The sequence below is a fragment of the Hyla sarda genome, chromosome 7 (assembly GCF_029499605.1).
Source record: "Hyla sarda isolate aHylSar1 chromosome 7, aHylSar1.hap1, whole genome shotgun sequence".
In the NCBI taxonomy this organism is placed as follows: domain Eukaryota; kingdom Metazoa; phylum Chordata; class Amphibia; order Anura; family Hylidae; genus Hyla; species Hyla sarda.
In genome coordinates this window covers 181678616-181699153 of record NC_079195.1, presented here as the reverse complement: position 1 = coordinate 181699153, position 20538 = coordinate 181678616, and the positions used below count along the sequence as shown (strand labels likewise).

General features: G+C 43.6%; 1 protein-coding gene across 2 annotated transcripts; it reads left to right on the top strand.

Moving 5' to 3' along the window:
• Nucleotides 1-338: 338 nt before the first annotated feature.
• On the top strand, nucleotides 339-19329 carry LOC130282817 (protein kinase C delta type-like). 2 transcript variants are annotated; one of them, XM_056531622.1, is made up of 4 exons: nucleotides 339-1006; nucleotides 1091-1366; nucleotides 12213-12529; nucleotides 17891-19329. In XM_056531622.1, exons 1-4 carry the CDS (start codon nucleotides 680-682, stop codon nucleotides 18447-18449), a joined length of 1479 nt encoding a protein of 492 aa, XP_056387597.1. In that variant the 5' UTR covers nucleotides 339-679; the 3' UTR covers nucleotides 18450-19329. The 2 variants fall into 2 exon arrangements, with proteins under 2 accessions (XP_056387597.1, XP_056387596.1); XM_056531621.1 differs by having other exon boundaries at nucleotides 339-1366.
• Nucleotides 19330-20538: the final 1209 nt, after the last annotated feature.

Genomic DNA, 20538 nt, shown 5'->3' with positions numbered 1-20538 from the left:
TCTGTCTACATCTTATATAGAACATCTCATTCTCCCATAACTAAGACTGGACAACCACAAATTTCTATGATAAAAAATATTTATGGTGCTCGGCTTAAAAATAAAGGTCCCAGTGGTGGTGAAGTCGTATGATGTCCTATATACTGCTTTTTGGATTTAGCAAAACCTGTGCAGAGGAAAAGTTGACCAGTTGCCCATAGCAACCAATCAGATGGCTTCTTTTACTTTTCATAGGCCATTTAAAAAAAATGTAAGAAGCAATGTGATTGGTTGCTATGGGCTACTCGTCAACTTTTCCTCTGGACAGGTTTTGATAAATCTCCTCCTATGGACATAATCTAATGTATCTGAGTGATGACACTTATTGAATGTAGCAGAACATTACAGGCCATTACAAGGCTTTATTATTTCTGCCATTAGCAGCAAGTACATGGTCTGGTTTATTCCAGCCTCCTTATTCTAACCTTCCAGCAGAGTTTATGGGCACCACTGCCAACCTATACAACACATAAAAGTCACATCACCTGCCCCATCTACTAATAATAAAGCACTACAAGAACCAGCCATGAATATCTCCATTCTTCTGGACCCTAGGCTATCACCCATGATGCCTATATCACAATGTATATGGATCCACAGGTCCCTGGACCACTGGTAGCAGGTGCCACCTGATGTTTTGATGACATCACGTCACCTGGACAACGGCTGTTGTTGTTGTTTACCCACAACTGTCAGTTGGACCGAGCGGACGGACGTCTACAGGATCCCAAAGATGGCGGCTACTGGAAGAAGAGGAGATGTCGAGAAGGAGAGAGGAGAGAAGAGGGAAGAGGAGAGCGGAGGAAAGAGGAAGAGGGAAGAGGAAAGCGAGGAGGTGAAGGAGAGCGGAAAGAAGAGGAAGGAGGAAGAGGTGAGCGAGGAGGTGAAGAAGAGGAAGAGAGAAGAGGAAAGCGAGGAGGTGAAGGAGAGCAGAGAGAAGAGGAAGGAGGAAGATGTGAGCGAGGAGGTGAAGAAGAGGAAGAGAGAAGAGGAAAGTGAGGAGGTGGAGAAGACAGGAGTGAAGAGGAAGGAGGAAGATGTGAGCGAGGAGGTGAAGAAGAGGAAGAGAGAAGAGGAAAGCGAGGAGGTGGAGAAGACAGGAGAGAAGAGGAAGGAGGAAGAGGTGAGCGAGGAGGTGAAGAAGAGGAAGAGAGAAGAGGAAAGCGAGGATGTGGAGAAGAGGAGAGGAGAAGATGCCAGATTATTGGAGGATGAGGAGCCAAGACCAGGCACCAGCCAGGACCCCGGAACATCAAGCTCCTACCCCAAATTTAACATCTATCACCTCACTATCCATCAGGTATTGGGTAGGGGCAGCTTTGGAGTGGTAAGTTTATTTAATTTTTTATTTTTTTTTGTTAAATGGATAGTCAATGTGGTTTTTCCCATTGATATTCTGCAGCTAATTGTAAGTCTAGAAAATAACTAGCCCCATCTTCACTAATATATATCACATATCTGCAGCACTAGAGACCTCCAGTAATATTTATGTCCCTATTTATATCCCATTTCAGTAGATTTAGGCAGTGGTTATACACAGCTGTTTGATCCTACCCACCATGCTGCAGCTTAGTGTCAGAGTCTTGGCAATCTTCTTATAGCGTAGGCCATCTTAATGTAGAGCAACGATGTGGGGCCATGTTGAACTTCCAGTGACCAGTATTAGAGAGTGTGTGAGCGATTTAGGACATTGCTCCCCATTCACACCTGAGACATGTAACCAGGGCTGCCATCAGAAATTTTGGGGCGCCTTATGCAGCTTAATTCCAGGCCCCCCCCCAGTGTCATGCCCGCGAGTCCGCCCCAGGGCCAACCCCCAACCCATTTTTTTTCCTAATGATATATTTCCAATTACTTTATAGATGATTGTAGTGCAGTAATACACTGTGCTGCAAAGTAATTTTACTGCGCCACACTCTGCTGTAATCTAATATACCCTATTCTGAATACTGTGAAACTTTCTGTGTACTTTCTCCAGCACAATGTCCACCTCTATATAGTTGTAGACCCCCTCTCTGCCCCCACACACATATATATATATATATATATATATATATATAGTTGTACACCTCCTCTGTGCCCCCATATATAGTTGTACACCCATCTTTGCCCCATATATAGTTATAGGCCAATTTTGTGCCCCATATATAGTTGTAGGCCCCTGTGCCCCATATATAATTGTAGGTCCAACGTGCCTCCAATATACATGATTGTAGACCCCCTTTGTGCCCCTGTGTGTAATGATGGCCCACCCTTTGAGCTCCCACAGTTATAGGCCCCGCCTTTCAGCTCCCACAGTTAGTTATAGGCCCCCCCTTTCAGCCCCCACAGTTAGAGGTAGTCCCCCCTTTCAGCCCCCAATGTTAGTTATAGCCCCCCCTTTCAGCCCCCACAGTTAAATATAGCCCCCCTTTCAGCCCCCTCAATTAAATATAGCCCCCCTTTCAGCCCCCACAGTTAAATATAGCCCCCCCTTTCAGCCCCCACAGTTAAATATAGCCCCCCTTTCAGCCCCCACAGTTAAATATAGACTCCCCCCCTTTCAGCCCCCACAGTTAAATATAGACTCCCCCCCTTTCAGCCCCCACAGTTAAATATAGCCCCCCCTTTTAGCCCCCAGTTAAATATAGCCCCCCTTTTCAGCCCCCACAGTTAAATATAGGCCCCCCTTTCAGCCCCACAGTTAAATATAGGCCCCCCTTTCATCCCCCAGTTAAATATAGCCCCCCCTTTCAGCCCCACAGCCAAATATAGGCCCCCCTTTTCAGCCCCCAGTTATAGGCCCCCCTTTCAGCCCCCAGTTAAATATAGGCCCCCCTTTCAGCCCCCACAGTTAAATATAGGCCCCCCCTTTCAGCCCCCACAGTTAAATATAGGCCCCTTCTTTCAGCCCCTACAGTTAAATATAGGCCCCCCCTTTCAGCCCCGAGTTAAATATAGGCCCCCCCCCTTCAGCCCCCACAGTTAAATATAGGCCCCCCCCTTTCAGCCCCCTCAGTTAAATATAGCCCCCACCCTTTCAGCCCCCTCAGTTAAATGTAGGCCCCCCCTTTCAGCGCCCTCAGTTAAATATAGACCCCCCTTTTAGCCCCCAGTTAAATATAGACCCCCTTTTCAGCCCCCACAGTTAAATATAGGCCCCCTTTCAGCCCCCAGTTAAATATAGGCCCCCCTTTCAGCCCCCACAGTTATATATAGGCCCCCCTTTCAGCCCGCTCAGTTAAATATAGGCCCCCCTTTCAGCCCCCAGTTAAATATAGGCCCCCCTTTTTAGCCCCCACAGTTAAATATAGGCCCCCCCTTTCAGCCCCCTCAGTTAAATATAGGCCCCCCCCTTTCAGCGCCCTCAGTTAAATATAAGCCCCCCTTTCAGCCCCCACAGTTGATATAGGCCCCCCTTTGTGCCCCAACAAGTAGTTATAGGCCCCATGTACCCCCACAGACATACTGCCTCCAGACATACACGGTATATGGCTGGAGGCAGTATGTCTGTGCTCTGACCACTGCTCCTCCGGTTCGGGGCCTACGGATCAGAGCAGTGGGCCCCCAGACTGGAGGAGTAGTGGTCGGAGCATTGAAGGCAGCCTGCTGTGGTTACCTTCCTGACCCGATGTCAGCCACGCGTGTTCCAGGCAGCTCCTCCGCTCCAGTTCTTCTTTGGGGCGCCGCTTTCCTCTGACTTCTGGGCTGGCTTGCCGCGTCATAGCGCACCGAACTTGCCTACGCGTGGCACGTTCGTTGCGCTAGTACCTCCCGACGGTCACTGCAGTTTTTTTTTTTTTTTTTTTAAAGTGGCAGCGGCCTACGAGGCATGTGCGACAGGGCCGGGGCCCGGGAAAGAGGGTAACTGACTGACTGATTGTACATTGTACAGAGTACGGTCAGTCAGTCAGTGGAAAATGGCAGGCCCCCAGCGGTCAGTGAGTGACATTCACTCACTGACTGACTAGGAGTAAAAAAAAATAAAAAATTTGGGCCCGGCCCCCCTCGGGACCTGGCCCCTTACGGGAGTACCGGCTGTACCCAGCTGTTGGCGGCCCTGCATGTAACACTAATGAGTCACAATTACTTATTGGGCCCAATTTGAACATTTCTACTTAGGGTTGTACTCACTTTTTTTTGTTGCCAAGGTCAAGATATTAATGGCTTTATGATGAGTTATTTGGGTGGGGGGGGGGGGGGGGGGACACAATATTAAACACTGTTACACTTTACCTTATAGAAGAGTTTCATTTCTTCTGTGTTGTCACATGAAAAGATAAAATAAAATATGTTAAAACATGTGAAGGTTGTACTCACTTATGTCAGATACTGTAAATGTTATAACTGTAGTAATCTTTTTTAAGCCATTTATCTATTTTTTGCACTGACACTTGACTGAACATATATGTATTTCTCATGTGTTGAACATACAATGTCACTATGATGAATTGTCTTTATACATTTATGATGAATATGCACGTTATACTTGTTATACTTGATATTACTTTATTTGGTAATTACGTGTCTGGGTAAATATAGACCCTTAGTGATGTGTGTGAACATGCTTGAAAAAAGCTTCAACAAGAAGCAGAAATGTGGCAGTGATTTAACTATTATATGGAGAGCTGCAATATATTTTTTATATACTATATACCCATACATACAGACACTGTGATCTGTAGTTTTTGCCGGTACCACTTGTGCATTGTATTGATTGTTTGATTACTTTTTATGTGTTGATGTGACAAAAATTGGCAATTTATTTTTTTGCATTCACATCATTGACAATGCAATATCAGGAATGTGAACCAAAGGGAAATAATTGCAGATTTTTGGTCACATCATATCTGAGAAACAATGGAATAAAAGTGATGAAAAAGTCAAATATACGCAAAAGTTATGTTACAGTGGTACTCCGTGAAAACTTTTTTTTTTAAAATAAACTAGTGCCAGAAAGTTAAACAGATTTGTAAATTACTTCTATTAAAAAATCTTAATCCTTCAGGTACTTTTTAGGGGCTGTATACTACAGAGGAAATGGTTTTCTTTTTGGATTTCTCTGATGTCATGACTACAGTGCTCTCTGCTGACCTCTGCTGTCCATTTTAGGAACTGTCCAGAGCAGCATATGTTTGCAATGGGGATTTGTTCTCTGGACAGATCCAAAAATGGACAGCAGAGGTCAGCAGAGAGCACTTTGGTTATGACAGAAGAGAAATCCAAAAAGAAAACCATTTCCTCTGTAGTATACAGCCCCTAAAAATTACTGGAAGGATTAAGATTTTTTAATAGAAGTAATTTACAAATCTGTTTAACTTTCTGGAACCAGTGTATGGGTTTAAAAAAAAAAAAAGTTTTCCATGGGAGTACCCCTTTATTAAAAACTACAGATAATGGTGCAAAAAATTCTCATACAGCACTGTATGCAGAAAAATAAGAAAGTAATAGGAGGTCAGAATAGGGAAATTTTAAACATACTTTGCCTTTTTTAAAAGAAGTGCAGTAATAGAAAAGAATGCAAACATGAGTATCATTTTAATTGTATTCATCCACATAATTAAAGGGGTACTCCTGTGCAAAACTTTTTTTTTTAATCAACTGGTGCCAGAAAGTTAAACAGATTTGTAAATTACTTCTATTAAAAAATCTTAATCTTTCCAGTACTTTTTAGGGTCTGTAAAATACAGAGGAAATTGTTTTCTTTTTGGAAAACAGAGCTCTCTGCTGACCTCATGACCACAGTGCTCTCTGCTGACATCTCTGTCCATTTTAGGAACTGCCCAGAGCAACACGTTTGCTATGGGGATTTTCTCCTACTCTGGACAGTTCTTAAAATGGACTGATATGTCAGTCCAGTGTTGTCCTGATGTCAGCAGAGAGCTCTGTGTTCCAAAAAGGAAACCATTTCCTCTGTAGTATTCAGCAGCTAATAAGTACTGAAAGGATTAAGATTTTTTAATAGAAGTAATTTACAAATCTGTTTAACTTTCTGGCACCAGTTGATTTAAAAAAAAAAAAAAAAAAGTTTTCCATGGGAGTACCCCTTTAAGAAAACATGTCAATTCCACTGTAAAATGCATTGCTTAAAACCAAAACCCCCAAAAATTAGCAAAATTGTGATTTTCTTTAATTTATTTTCTTTTCAATTTTAAATTCAAATTTAAGGTGTCTTTATAAAGTACATTTTGTTGTGAAAAAACAAACATATGGGTCTGTGGATGGAAAAATAAAAGAATTATGGCTCTTGAAAGGCGTAAACTAAAAAATGTGTAAACTAAAATTTGTTGTGTCCTCAAGGCCAAAATTTGCTGTGTCTCTAAAGGGGTATTCCAGAAATTATTTTTTATTTGACATTTGACTATGCTACAGAGGCTGTAAAGTTAGTGTAGTTAATAATGTAGTGTCTGTACCCGTATGTGACGGATTTCTCACAATTCTTATGTGATTTTCACCCCAATATTTACTTTTAACATCATACAAAATTACTGTTGTCTCAGATTTTTCCCAGGTTGCAATGCGGCCGAGACCTGACTCACTAGTCAGCTGATGACAGGGAGCCTGTCTGCTTCAATGGGTGGAGCGATCGCTTGGTGGGAGAGAGATCAATCTGCAACTATTGCAACAACTGTAGGCACCCTGATTGAAAACCACAGGTCTTTTGAATGAATGCTGCTCATTTATGGGAGTGTGACTGATGTGTGGGAGGGAGGAAAATGGAATTATGGGCTTTGTAGGCAAAGAAGTAAACTCAAAAAGGAAATACTAGTTCACAAAAAGCTAGCCACAGCGTTATGGTAATCTCACGCCATTTAGCCCCAAGACAAGCGCAGATCCTTCCTAAGCATGTCCATTAATGTCTGCCAGGTATGTACTAAAATCACCTTATGGTGGATAACCCTTTAAAGGGGTTAAATGACCAGCATCAAAGTGATCTCCATTGTCGGTCATTACTGGCTGGTGTTTCTGTAGGTTGATTCAGCACCGCCAGGTATTTGGCACTAGAGAGGCAGGATTCCTCTAGTGCCTGAAGTTCGGCTATGCTGACCCCCCCAGTAAGTTAAAAAGTATGAATTGAGAGATGGCACAACCCTCCCCCCCCCCCTCTAACATGGGGTGGACCACTCCCCCGCCGCCCCCCCTGCCTGAGAGTGATAGGAGTGTGATTACAGCTACCACACTCCTATCACCCTCAGCCAATGCAGATCTGGAGGTGTCTGCAGTATAAGACATATTCTAACAGCAGAAAAGTAACTGCAGCTCTGGAAGTGACAGGAGGATGAGACATGTTGTGACAGCAGAATAGTGACAGCAGCTCTTAAGGTGACTGGAGGATAAGTCAAAATGTAACAGCAGAATACTGACTGCAACTCTGGAGATGACTGGAGTATAACACATGATGTGAGAGCAGAATAGTGGCTGCAGCTCTAGAGGTGAAAGGAGCTTAAGACATGATGTAACAGCAGAATAGTGGTTGCAGCACTGGAGGCAACTTGAGGATGCGACAAGATGTAATAGTAGAAAAGTAAGTACAGCTTTGGCAGTAACAGGAGGACGAGATATGGTGTAACAGCAAAATAGTGTCTACCATGCTGTGCCTGTATTTATCTGAATAAAGCTTGAAGTTTTTTTACCTGCTATCGTGGTGCCGGATACTTCTATTGCTGTCCATGTCTGTGGAGGGGAACGCTACCCGACAGTCCAGGCACAGGAGCGGAGGAAAGGATCAGAGCAGTGAAGCACATTTTATTAACAGCAAAAAAGTGAGTACACACACCTTGTCTCTGTCTTCTTCCTCTGTGAACGTGAATCAGGTACCTGTCATAGTGCCAAAAGAAAAAAAAGTGATATGTTGCTCAGTACCTAATCCTGATCCTGTACATATAAAATGTTATGTGTCTAGGACCTATATATCCCTAACAGATAGCATTTATATCTTGGTCACTTGCTTTGTCTTCTTGCCTTGTGGAGGGGGCGTGTCCATCTCTTTCCCTCACTGAGTCTGGGAGCAGCCTGGCAGTCTGCAGATCTTTCTAAATTAGTGCAAGGATTTTAGTGATAAAAACACAGTAGTTTTTATGCATACATTTTATATCTGTTCCTAGTAAAGATGGATGCTATTCCAGCTTTACTAGGAACAGATAGAAAATGTGTGTCATTCAGCTTTAACAGACTCCTGAATGTCTGTTCAGCTTCTTTGTCATTCAGGAGTCAGAGAAAGCTTTGGCTGTTCAAGCATGCTGGGAGTTGTAGTTTTGCAATAACTTGAGCTGCAGTGTTTGTAAAGCACTGTGTTAGAACAGTGTTGCCTTTAGCTGTTGCAAAACTACAACTCCCAGCATGCCCACACATCCTTTGTCTGTAGTTTTGCAAGAGATGGAGACACACAGCTGGAGAAAACCCAGCTCTAACACAGAGTTTTACAAAGATTGTAACTCCAGCTGTTGCAAAACTACAACTCCCATAATGGTAGTTGTAGTTTAGAAATAGCTGAAGGCTGCAGTGGTGATCTCCTATACTGGATACCAACACACTTTATGGCCTGTATCCAGTATGCTGCAAAATTCAGAGTAGTCTGTCTGCATAAAGACTGATGACCCCTAGTGGTGGTTATTTTCATTTTTCCTTTTTTAGTAATTTTTTTTTTTTATAAATGTGTATTTAAAAAAGTCATCTTATCAGTAGTACTACAAAATATAAAAAGTTTTTCAACATGACAGTGTCTCTTTAAGCATGCTCCTATCGGTGAAGGGGAGGAGTTCCTGCACGGAATAAAGATATGTGGTGGCACCCTGCCTCCGTCCTACATGCCCCTAGGCCTTATGTCCCCCCTTGCTATCCTCCTGCACTGGCTCTTAGAAGATCAGGGAGAATGCAAGCTGGAGCTCTCTATATAATACATACAGACCTTCAGCTTGCATGCTCCCCGAGAAGCAGCAAGACCTACGGTGGCCGGGCCATCCGTGCCTGACCTGTCACACGCCCCTGCTACAGAGAAGCTGTCATCTGGCCAATTGTATTGCATCATAGCTGTAGTCACTTGTAAGTTCTGCAGTGATCATGGGTGAAACAACAACTCCCAGCATAACCTTATTACTGCTAAGATTTTACTGGGAGCTATATTATCACATGGTACAAACTTATTGAGCAATTGCCCCTTACTTGGCTTCACAACAGGCTAAAAAATTACTTAGGGGGGCATTATAGGGTGACATCATTTTCTACCACAACGGGTGACATTAACCTTAGCAACACCACTGGTGCTCTGTAATAGCTAGAGGCAAAGAGCTCGCTGTTACTGCGCTTTTCTGTGTGTGCCGCTGTGTCAGTCAATGGGAGGTCAGCAGAGAAAGGTGTTGGCGGCCCTCTGATACTCGGGCACATTATAAAGAATTTATTCTCTTTTGGCTATAAAACAATGAAATATACACAGAAACATATGAGTGGAATAAGCTTTTTAACCCCCATTACAAGGATGTGATAGATGCCCATTACAAGGATATGATAGATGCCCATTACAAGGATGTGATAGATGCCCATTACAAGAATGTGATAGATGCCCATTACAAGGATGTGATAGATGCCCATTACAAGGATGTGATAGATGCCCATTACAAGGATGTGATAGATGCCCATTACAACGATGTGGTAGATGCCCATTAAAAGGATGTGATAGATGCCAATTACAAGGATGTGGTAGATGCCCATTACAAGGATGTGGTAGATGCCCATTACAAGGATGTGATAGATGCCCATTACAAGGATGTGATAGATGCCCATTACAAGGATGTGATAGATTCCCATTACAAGGATGTGATAGATGCCCATTACAAGGATGTGATAGATGCCCTTTTTCATCCATTATGCCTGGGCTGCCAAAAAAAACAAAACTGTAACTCACATTCCGCTACTCCCCCCGTGTGCCAATATCGGTCGTCTATCTTCCGGGCCCGGTCTTTTTCCGCATCTTGGAGCTTATCGCTGGCCGCAGTGATGTCTCGCCTTACATGACACTGTGCTCAGTCTATCACCAGTCAAGGCAGGAGGGACATTGCTGTGGCCGGCTATAAGCTGAGCGCAGTGCCCCACTGAGAGACGTGATTGTCCGACACCGCCTCTGTTGCATGCTTGGAGTACTGTTAGTACCACAATAATGACAGATATATAGTTGATATTGGATTTTGCACAGTATTTAGTAAAATTCTAATTATAAAAATACATAATAAATAAAAAGTTTTAAAAAATTAAGAAAAAAATATATTATTTTTACAATTACATGGACCCCTTATCCATTTGTAATACTGCCGGCTACATTTTCAGGTCCCTGCCCGTTCACATAAATCATTCCCTGATTGAAAAAAAATAAATAAATGTATATATATATTAAAATATCTAAAATTTGTTCCCTACAAATTTTCCCATCCATACTGCATCATTTTATCTATCTATCTATCTATCCATATATATATATATATTTATATATATAAAACTCAATGTGTGTATGTGTGTATGTATGTGTGTAAGTTCCAGCATCACGTCCAAACGGCTAAAGATATTAACATGAAACTTGGCACACATGTTACTAATAGGTCAACAACAAACATAGGATTTGCCAAGGGCGGGGTTTTTGTTTAAAGTCCCATACAAGTCTATGGGAATTACTGTATATGCTACTGCATAACTTCCAAACGGCTGGAGATATTTTGATAATACTTGGTCACATGTTACTTATATGTCCACTTAAAATATAGGATAGCTAATTTAACCCTTAACTACCCCCATTTGTGAGGGTCAGGGTTTTTGTTTAAAGTCCCATGCAAATCAATGGGAAATGTATGTTCCCACATAACTTCCGTACGGCTGGACATATTTCAATAACGGGTACACATATTACGGGTCAGGATAGGAGGTCGGGATGGGAGTTCGAGATAGGAGGTCAAGATAGGAGAACAGGATATGAGGACTGGATAGGAGGATGGGATAGGAGGTCGAGATATGAGGACTGGATAGGAGGTCGGGATATGAGGAAGGGATAGGAGGACGGGATATGAGGAAGGGATAGGAGGTCGGATAGGTGGTCGAGATAGGAAGACGGGATATGAGGACAGGATAGGAGGAAGGGATAGGAGGTCGAGATAGGAGGACTGGATAGGAGGATGGGATATGAGGACGGGATAGGAGTTCGGGATAGGAGGAAGGGATAGAAGGTCAGAATAGGAGGTAAGGATAAGAGGACAGGATAGGAGGTCAGGATAGGAGGTCGGCATAGGATGTCGGGATATGAGGACGGGATAGGAGGTCGGGATAGGAGGAAGGGATAGGAGGTCGGGATAGGAGGTCGGGATAGGAGGTCAGGATAAGAGGACAGGATAGGAGGACAGGATAGGAGGTTGGGATAGGAGGTCGGCATAGGAAGTCGGGATAGGAGGTCGGCATAGGAGGTCGGGATATGAGGACGGGATAGGAGGACGGGATAGGAGGTTGGGATATGGCATCAATATATGAGGACGGGATATGAAGTCAAAAGCTTCCTCCTTTGTTTATTTTCCTCCCCAACAAGGATTAGGAAGGAAAAACCGGGCAATGCTGGGTACTCAGCTAGTATATATATATTTATTTATTTTAATAGTAAAATGGAATAACTAAAGTAACAAATAAAAATAAAAATAAAAATAAAACACGCCTGCAAAAACAATGTTAAAACTCACATGGCTTTTTTTTGTGTTTTTTCACTCCCACACTATGGAGAAAAACACAGCGATTTTCCCAAAAAAACGCCATAGTCTCATAAGGTCGCGTCTAGGAATCACCCAATGAGCCCAAAAAAGCTGAAAAAAAATGCCAAAAGGATGAAAAAGAAACACCAATTAGAAAAACAAAAAAAGTGGATATGGCATTTTGTAGTTCCTTATTGACTTGCAGCTAACATTTGCCCACGCTGTGCAGTAGAATGGGTGTTTTTTTGGGCCTTTTTTTTTTTTTCAACTACATCCCTATTACATCTCATATGTACCATGGCATGGAAATAACAATGACCATCACCCCACAGTCCCTAACTGGTTGGCTCTAGCTATACCTCTAGTTATACCTAGTTATAACAAGTTGGCTCTAGTTATACCAATGGGATATTGTCAAAAGGAAATATTTCCCATAGTCTTCCACTATTTACTATTGCTCCCTTTGCTTTCTTTCAGGTGGGCCTGGCATCAGTCCCCGGCCGAAACAACTACGTGGCCATCAAGGGAATCACCAAGACAGGGGACAATGCAGCGACCCTGCAGAGAGAGAGACGGATCCTCATGCTGGCCCGAGACTGCCCGTTCCTGTGTCACCTGTATGCTGCACAGCAGTCTCAGGACCATGCATTCTTCATCACCGAGTACCTGTCCGGCGGCAGCCTGGAGGCTTTACTCAGAATGTGCAGCTGTCTGAACACCGACAACGTAAGATTCTACACAGCAGAGATTGCATGCGGCCTCCAGTTCCTTCACGGACATAACATCGTCCACCGGTAAGTCTAACTTCCCCACACCTGTCTCCTTGTCATGTTGTAAATAATGCATCCAACTTTCCCAGAATCCTGAATTTTGTTAGGGTTTGTGGTGGTACAGTTCATGACCCCTTCACCATTTTCGATCTTTAAAGATTTCCTGTGATGTCCCAGCACCAAAAGCTGTCCTGTGGGCTGCGGATCTCCTTGGGCATGCATTTTTCACTGTGTATTATATAATGTATGTACTGTATCTTTAACCCCTTCCCGCATAATCACGTCTATAGACGTCATTCAGTTAACCCCACGATGCGCAGCATCGCACGGGTTAACTGGCAGAAGTCCCGCTGTTTCAAGCAGGGGACAACTTCTGCAACACCCCCCAGGACCATCTGTGGATGGTCCTGGTCAGCGATCACTGTGATTGGTCCCTGTGGACTAATCACAGTGAATGAGCTGACTGGGGGTAAAGTTCATTTCCCCTGCTCTGCCCGCCACTAGAAGTCCGGGCAGAGCAGGGGAAGATGATGCCGAGAGCTGCGGTGCGGACCGCAGCACTTATCAAGTACCGGCGTGACAGTGGGGACCGGCGGCCTGCTCTCAACAGCTGGAGGCACACGGGTTGGCGGCGGGTAAGTGGAGGAGGCGGCGGCGGCATCTGCATCAGAGGCAGCAGTGAAGCTCTTCACTGCTGCTTCTGGTTGTTTGAAAACTACAACACCCAGCATGCCTTTTGGCTGTCTGGGCATGCTGGGTGTTGTAGTTTTGCAACATCTGGAGGGCCGCAGTTTGGATCAATCTGTGCTCTTCCAGATGTTGCAAAACTACAACTCCCAGCATGCCCAGACAGTCCAGGCATGCTGGGAGTTGTAGTTCTGTAACATCTGGCCCTTCAGATGTTGCCGAACTACAACTCCCAGCATGCCTGGGCAGTCTGGGCATGCTGAGAGTTGTAATTTTGCAACATGTGGAGGGCTACAGTTTGGACACCACTACACAGTGGTCTCCAAACTGTTCTCCTCCAGATGTTGCAAAACTACAACACCCAGCATGCCCTTTGGCTGTCCGTGCATGCTGGGAGTTGTAGTTTTGCAACAACTGGAGGCACACTGGTTGGGAAACATTGTCTGTTTCCTAACTCAGTGTTTCCCAACCTGTGTGCCTCCAGCTGTTGCAAAACTATAACTCCCAGAATGCACTGAAAAAACATACATGCTGGGAGTTGTAGTTTTGCAACAGCTGGAGGCGCATGGGTTGGGAAACACTGAGTTAAGTAACAAACTCTTAGTGTTTTGCAACCAGTGTACCTCCAGCTGTTGCATAACTACAACCCCCATGCACGGACAGCCAAAGGGTATGCTGGGAGTTGTAGTTTTGCCTTCCCCACAGGGGGATTTACAGTGAGTTTCTCGCTGCAAGTTTGAAATGCAGCTAATTTTCCACTGTAGCTCAAAACTCGCTGTAAACCCGCACTTGCGAATGTACCCTAAAAACACTACACTACACTAACACAAAATAACACTGTCCCCCCCCCCCTCGCCCCTCCCCAATAGAAATGAAAAACATCAGGTATGGCACTGTTTTCAAAACGGAGCCTCCAGCTGTTGCAAAGCAACAACTCCCAGTATTGCGGGACAGCCATTGACTGTCCAGGCATGCTGGGAGTTTTGCAACAGCTGGAGACACCCTGTTTGGGAAACACTGCCTTAGAATACCCCTATGTCCACCCCTATGCAAATCCTTAATTTAGGCCTCAGATAGGCATGGCACTCTCTCACTTCGGAGCACTGTCGTATTTCAAGGAAACCGTTTAGGGCCACATATGGGGTATTTCCGTAATCGGGAGAAATTGTCTAACAATTTTTCGGGGGGCTTTTTCTCCTTTTACCCCCTATGAAAAGGTAAAGTTGGGGTCTACTCCAGCGTGTTATTGTAAAAAAAAAAAAAATTTACACTAACATGCTGGTGTTTCCCCATACTTTTTTATTTTCACAAAAGGTAAAAGGAAAAAAAGACCCCAAAGTTTTTAATGCAATTTTTCCTGAGTACGGAAATACCCCATATGTGGGAGTAAAATGCTCTGCGTGCGCACAACAGGGCTCAGGAGTGAGAGCACCATGTACATTTGAGGTTATTTGCACAGGGGTGGCTGATCGTTACAGCGCTTCTGACATAAAAAAAAAAACACCTACATGTGACCCCATAGTGAGCCTTAACACCCCACACCTGTTTGAAGAATTTTCATTGAAAATGAAAAATCTGTGTTTTTTCACTAAAATGCTGGTGTTATCCCAAATTTTTCATTTTCTCAAGGTGTAATAGGAAAAAAGCCTCCCAAAATTTGTATATAAATGCCCTATAAGTGGACGTTAAGTTCTCTGCGGGCGAACTACAATGCTCAGAAGACAAGGAGCGCCATTGGGATTTTGTAGAAAGAATTTGGCTGGAATTGAAGGCCATGTGCGTTTACAAAGCCCCCATGGTGCCAGAACAGTGGACCCCCCCCCCACATGTGACCCCATTTTGAAAATTACACCCCTCACCCCTCAAACAAATTCTCTCTCCAAAAGCTTTTTTTTCTGAGCATTGTAGTTCGCCTGCAGAGCACTTTACGTCCACATATGGGGTATTTCCACACGAGGTTACAAATTTTGGGGGGCATTTTTTCCTATAACCTCTTGTAAAAATATTGAATTTGGGGGGAAAAAACTGCATTTTAGTGAAAAAAATAGTTTTTTCATTTACACATCCGACTTTAACGAAAAGTCGTCAAACACCTGTGGGGTGTTAAGGCTCATTGTACCCCTTGTTACGTTCCTTGAGGGGTGTAGTTTCCAAAATGGTATGCCATGTGTTTTTTTTGTTGCTGTCCTTGCACCAAAGGGGCTTCCTAAATGGGACATGTCCCCCAAAAACCATTTCATCAAAATTTGCTTTCCGAAAGCTAAATCTGACTCCTTCTCTTCTGAGCATTGTAGTTCGCACACAGAGCGTTTGACGTCCACACATGGGGTATTACCATACTCAGAAGAGATGGGGTTACAAAATTTGGGTGTCATTTTTCCTATTACCCCTTGTAAAAATGTAAAATATGGGGGGGAAACCAGCAAATTAGTGGGAAAAAAAATTCATTTACACATACAACTTTAACAGAAAGTCGTCAAACACCTGTGGGGTGTTAAAGCTCACTGTACCACTTGAGGGGTGTAGATTCCAAAATAATAAGCTATGTGTTTTTTTTTTTTTTTTTTTGCTGTTATGGAACCATAGGGGCTTCCTAAATGCGACACGCCCCCTAAAAACCGTTTCAGCAAAATTCACTCTCCAAAATCCCATTGTCGCTCCTTCCCTTCTGAGCCCTCTAGTGCACCTACAGAACACTTGACATACACATATGAGGTATTTCCTTACTTGAGAGAAATTGGGTTACACTTTTTGGGTGGCATTTTCTCCTTCTAGCCTTTATAAAAATGCTAATACTGGGTCTACAGGAACATGTTAGTGTAAAAAATAGAGATTTAGAATGTTCTCCTTCACTTTGCTGCTATTCCCTTGAGAAAGTCCAGGCTGACGAAACGTACGTTGGGGCGGTGGTGACAGGTCTCCATTATGGGTAAGTGAGTACCAGCTTTGTTAGTGCTTTTACTAAAATTTATTTTCAGAGCTATACTGTAGCATTGGTTTATAGACCCGCAGCGAGTTTTAGATATGGTTTAAACACCAGTAGTTTCAATGTACATTATACTACAACGCTGCTATTTCTTGTTGCTAATTATTCCTGTGAAATACCTAAAGAGTTAACAAACCTTTTGAATGTCATTTTGAATACTTTGAGGGGTGCAGTTTTTATAATGGGGTCATTTATGGGATATTTCTAATACGAAGACCCCTCAAATACACTTCAAAACAGAACTGTTCCCTGAAAAATTCTGATTTTTAAAATTTTGTGAAAAATAGGAAAATTGCTGCTGAACTTTGAAGCCCTCTGATGTCCTCCAAAAGTAAAAACCTGTCAACTTTATGATGCAAACATAAAGTAGGCATTTTGTAAATGTGAATCAATATATAATGTATTTGGTGTGTCTATTTTCCTCACAAGCAGAGAGCTTCAAAGTTAGAAAAATGCGAAATTTGTTAATTTTTCATAAAATTTTGCAGTTTTTAACCAAGAAATGATGCAAGCATTGACAAAAATTTACAACTAAGATAAAGTAGAATATGTCATGAAAAAATAAACTCGGAATCAAATTCATAAGTAAAAGAATCCCAGAGTTATTAATGCTTAAAGTGACAGTGGCCAGATTTGCAAAAAATGCTCTGGTCCTTAAGGCCAATATGACCTCGGTCCTTAAGAGAGAGAGGAGCAGTGATAATCAGGTGACCTGCCTGCCCAGTGGGAACCCCTAAATTCTCTTGTATATGGTGTTGGGGGGGAGGAGTCGCCCCAGTCTAGCTGCAGAGCTCAAGCTGAGAACTGTGTGGAAAGGAGGAGGAAGTCGTGTGTGGAGAAATCCTGAGGGAAGCCTAAGAAAATATCTTCTAAAGTCAGCCCCACCATTCTGCAAGTGTTCCCCCATACAGCGGAAGCCCCGCCATTCTGCAAGTGTTCCCCCGTACAGCGGAGTCAGCCCCGCCATTCTGCAAGGGTTCCCCTGTACAGCGGAGTCAGCCCCACCCTTCTGCAAGTGTTCCCCCATACAGCGGAGTCAGCCCCGCCATTCTGCAAGGGTTCCCCGTACAGCGGAGTCAGCCCCACCATTCTGCAAGTGTTCCCCCATACAGCGGAGTCAGCCCCACCATTCTGCAAGTGTTCCCCCATACAGCGGAAGCCCCGCCATTCTGCAAGTGTTCCCCCGTACAGCGGAGTCAGCCCCGCCATTCTGCAAGGGTTCCCCTGTACAGCGGAGTCAGCCCCACCATTCTGCAAGTGTTCCCCCATACAGCGGAGTGAGCCCCGCCAATCTGCAAGGGTTCCCCGTACAGCGGAGTCAGCCCCACCATTCTGCAAGTGTTCCCCCGTACAGTGGTGAGTCAAGCTCTGGCGGTGATAGTACTTGGACCTTGTGAGAACCCTAGCCAGAGTGGGAAACCTTTCAGTCTCTAATCTCTAGTCAGTATTATTCAAGTGGATGAAAAGCACTATAAGTCCTATCAAGGCAACAGGGCTCCCAAGGGTTACACTGCATCCCTTGTACTCTTTATACTGTGTGTTGTACCATCTACACCTGCTCAGTAAAAGACAGTTATCCGTAACCCGACGTCGGTGTGTTTCTTACTCCCATTGTCTGGCCCTGGAGAAGCTGATAAGAATTCCTTGCACCCCTGTGGCACCACATTACCATTGTCTTTTATTTATAACTCTTTTTTCTTCTTTCATTGCAGAGATATCAAGCCAGATAATATCATGCTGGATAGAGATGGACACATCCGCATTATAGACCTCGGACTTGCCCAAGATGGCGTCACCTCCTCCAACAAGATCCAAGGAGTGACGGGCACGTTACCATACATGGCCCCAGAGGTGCTCCAGAGGAAGATGTACTATGCAGCAGTTGACTGGTGGAGCCTGGGGATTGTTGTATCCCGGATGTCAGCAGGACGTTCCCCATTTTACTTTGGCTGCAACAGACAAATGGCTCACGATTCCATCACCAGAGAGAAGCCTAATATTCCATCTTGGCTCCCTGCTGACCTGAAACATCTGATCAAGAAACTGCTGCGTAAGAATCCTGAGAAGCGGCTTGGTGTGAACAGGAACATCAGAGACCATCCATTCTTCACCACCATCAACTGGGAGGAACTGGAGCAGAAGAGAGCACAGCCGCCATTTACACCATTCAAGCCAGCTCTGAAGAAGGGAGACCTGCCGTGGCCAGAGGAAGAGACAGCCCTTCACCCCTTGGAAGGATTCTCTTTCATTGCTCCAAGCTGGGCCTGTTAACATCAGCCCATGGCCACGGCCCAGAGCTCTGTGCCCCCTGACCCATGCCTCTGCTGCTGTATTAGACCTCGGCTTGTCTATAACATCCTCTCTATACCATCTGAATGCTGCAGATTTCCATCAAGTTGTTACCCTGGATCTTAGCTCCACATCCTCCACAGCCTCTGAAGACCCTCTGTACCCCAGGAGCGGCCTGTGCTTGTAACACCTCAGCACAGACCTGGTAAGTATCACACATCATCACACATACATTAGGATCACACACACATACAGGTAGATAGAAATATACACACAGGTACATACATAGATAGTATAGACACATACACACAAACACACACAACAGATAGCGGTAGATATCGGCTTTGATCCTGGGACTTGTTCCGATCGCCATATTTGGGGTCAGGAAGGAATTTTTCTCCTTTGAGGACAATTGGCTCATTCTTTAAGGGGGTTTTTGCCTTCCTTGGGATCATTCCAGCCATAAATAGGTAACATAACACAATGTACAAAAAATAAATGAATAATAATAATAATAATAATAATAATAAAAAAAAGTATTATATATGAATATATATAAAAAAAAAATACATAATAGTTTACCATACTAGATAGGTCATGTACTGGCTTTTGATCCTGGGACTTGTTCCGATTGCCATATTTGGGGTCAGGAAGGAATTTTCCCCCCTTACATAAGGATAATTGGCTCTTTCCTCAAGGGGGTTTTCGCCTTCCTTTGGATCAACACAGTATATAAAAAAGCTTTGCTTTTACATTTATACATTACACATAGCAAAATAAAACATAACACACATTTCTAAAATTTGCAGAATCCCAGTATCCCCTTCCTGTAACTATATAAACGAAATAAAATGTCCTTTTTCCCCTTTACATCATTGCGTCTGTGTCTTTATTTCCATTGTTTGATCATGTATTGTTCTAATAAATACAGTGAAACTTCTTTGAGAAGACCACCCAAATTTCTCCTGGTCTTCTATTGCAGTGGTGTCCTAAAAACAAGACCACTATGGGGGTGGTCTTTTCAAAGAGGTGGTACAAAGCTTCATTTGCACTTAATGTATTATATTGTTGCAGAATGTTTGATACATTTGCACATATTTAATGGAATTGGGTAGTGCAAACATTTGACAACTTTTTGTTGAATAGAATAAAAGTGTTTAAAAAACCATGGCACTTAAACCATGTCTCCTTTTGTTAGGCCAAACATGTATAACTGATGGTGTAAATTAGCAAAAAGAAAAAAATGGCACAATATGCTGGATAAATATGTCTACAAAGTCAAAGACAGAAAAAAATTGTGCAAAATGTGCCTAAGAACTGACACATGGTGCTTGATAAATTCTCCCCAAGGCACCCAAAATTAAAAAAAAATTATCTTCCCCTATAAACGGGTACAGATGGAGGCAGGGGCGTACCTAGAGCATTTGGCACCCGGGACGGACCCTTTGTTTGCCCCCCCCCCCCCCCACACACACGCACCCCCCTTAATTACACCCCCTCCCTCCCCTCCCCCAGGGGCGGACTGACAACACTCGGGGCCCCTGGACCAAAAAAAAAGGCAAGGGCCCCTGCTAGGCTCTGCAGTTCGTCAATCTTCTGCCACGCTACTATTCCACCCAAAATAAATTAAAATTTATATATGTAAGAAACACTTTAACGTAGGTAAATTTCCATGACCAATAATACTGGTATACAAGGAGCAAATATATACCACCACACAATAACTGGATAATACCGCCATACTGTACTGAATAAAACCACCATATACAGACCAGTATACTATACAGGATCTGTATACAATATAAGTGATTATATACAGGACCATATGGCGGTAGATATCATCTGTACACAGAATGTGTATACCGTATAAGTGATTACAGTTACATTTTGGGACTCACAATTACGTCTTTTCTGATCAGCGGCGTCCTCTTTCCTCTTCTTCTCCGTCCGGATAAGACCGCCATGTGAATCTCTTAACATCTGCAGGAAAAACATGTCAGACTCATTTTTTCAGTGCCCTCCCCTCCTCTACACAATCTTCCCATCTATAGGCCCACAAACTGTAATAATG

Excerpts from the sequence above, each read along its gene's own strand:
- LOC130282817 (XM_056531621.1), top strand. The coding sequence starts at position 680 with ATGACATCACGTCACCTGGACAACGGCTGTTGTTGTTGTTTACCCACA. Across the intron at positions 1,367-12,212 it reads GTAGGGGCAGCTTTGGAGTG|GTGGGCCTGGCATCAGTCCC; the intron begins GTAAGTTTATTT and ends GCTTTCTTTCAG. Across the intron at positions 12,530-17,890 it reads GGACATAACATCGTCCACCG|AGATATCAAGCCAGATAATA; the intron begins GTAAGTCTAACT and ends CTTTCATTGCAG.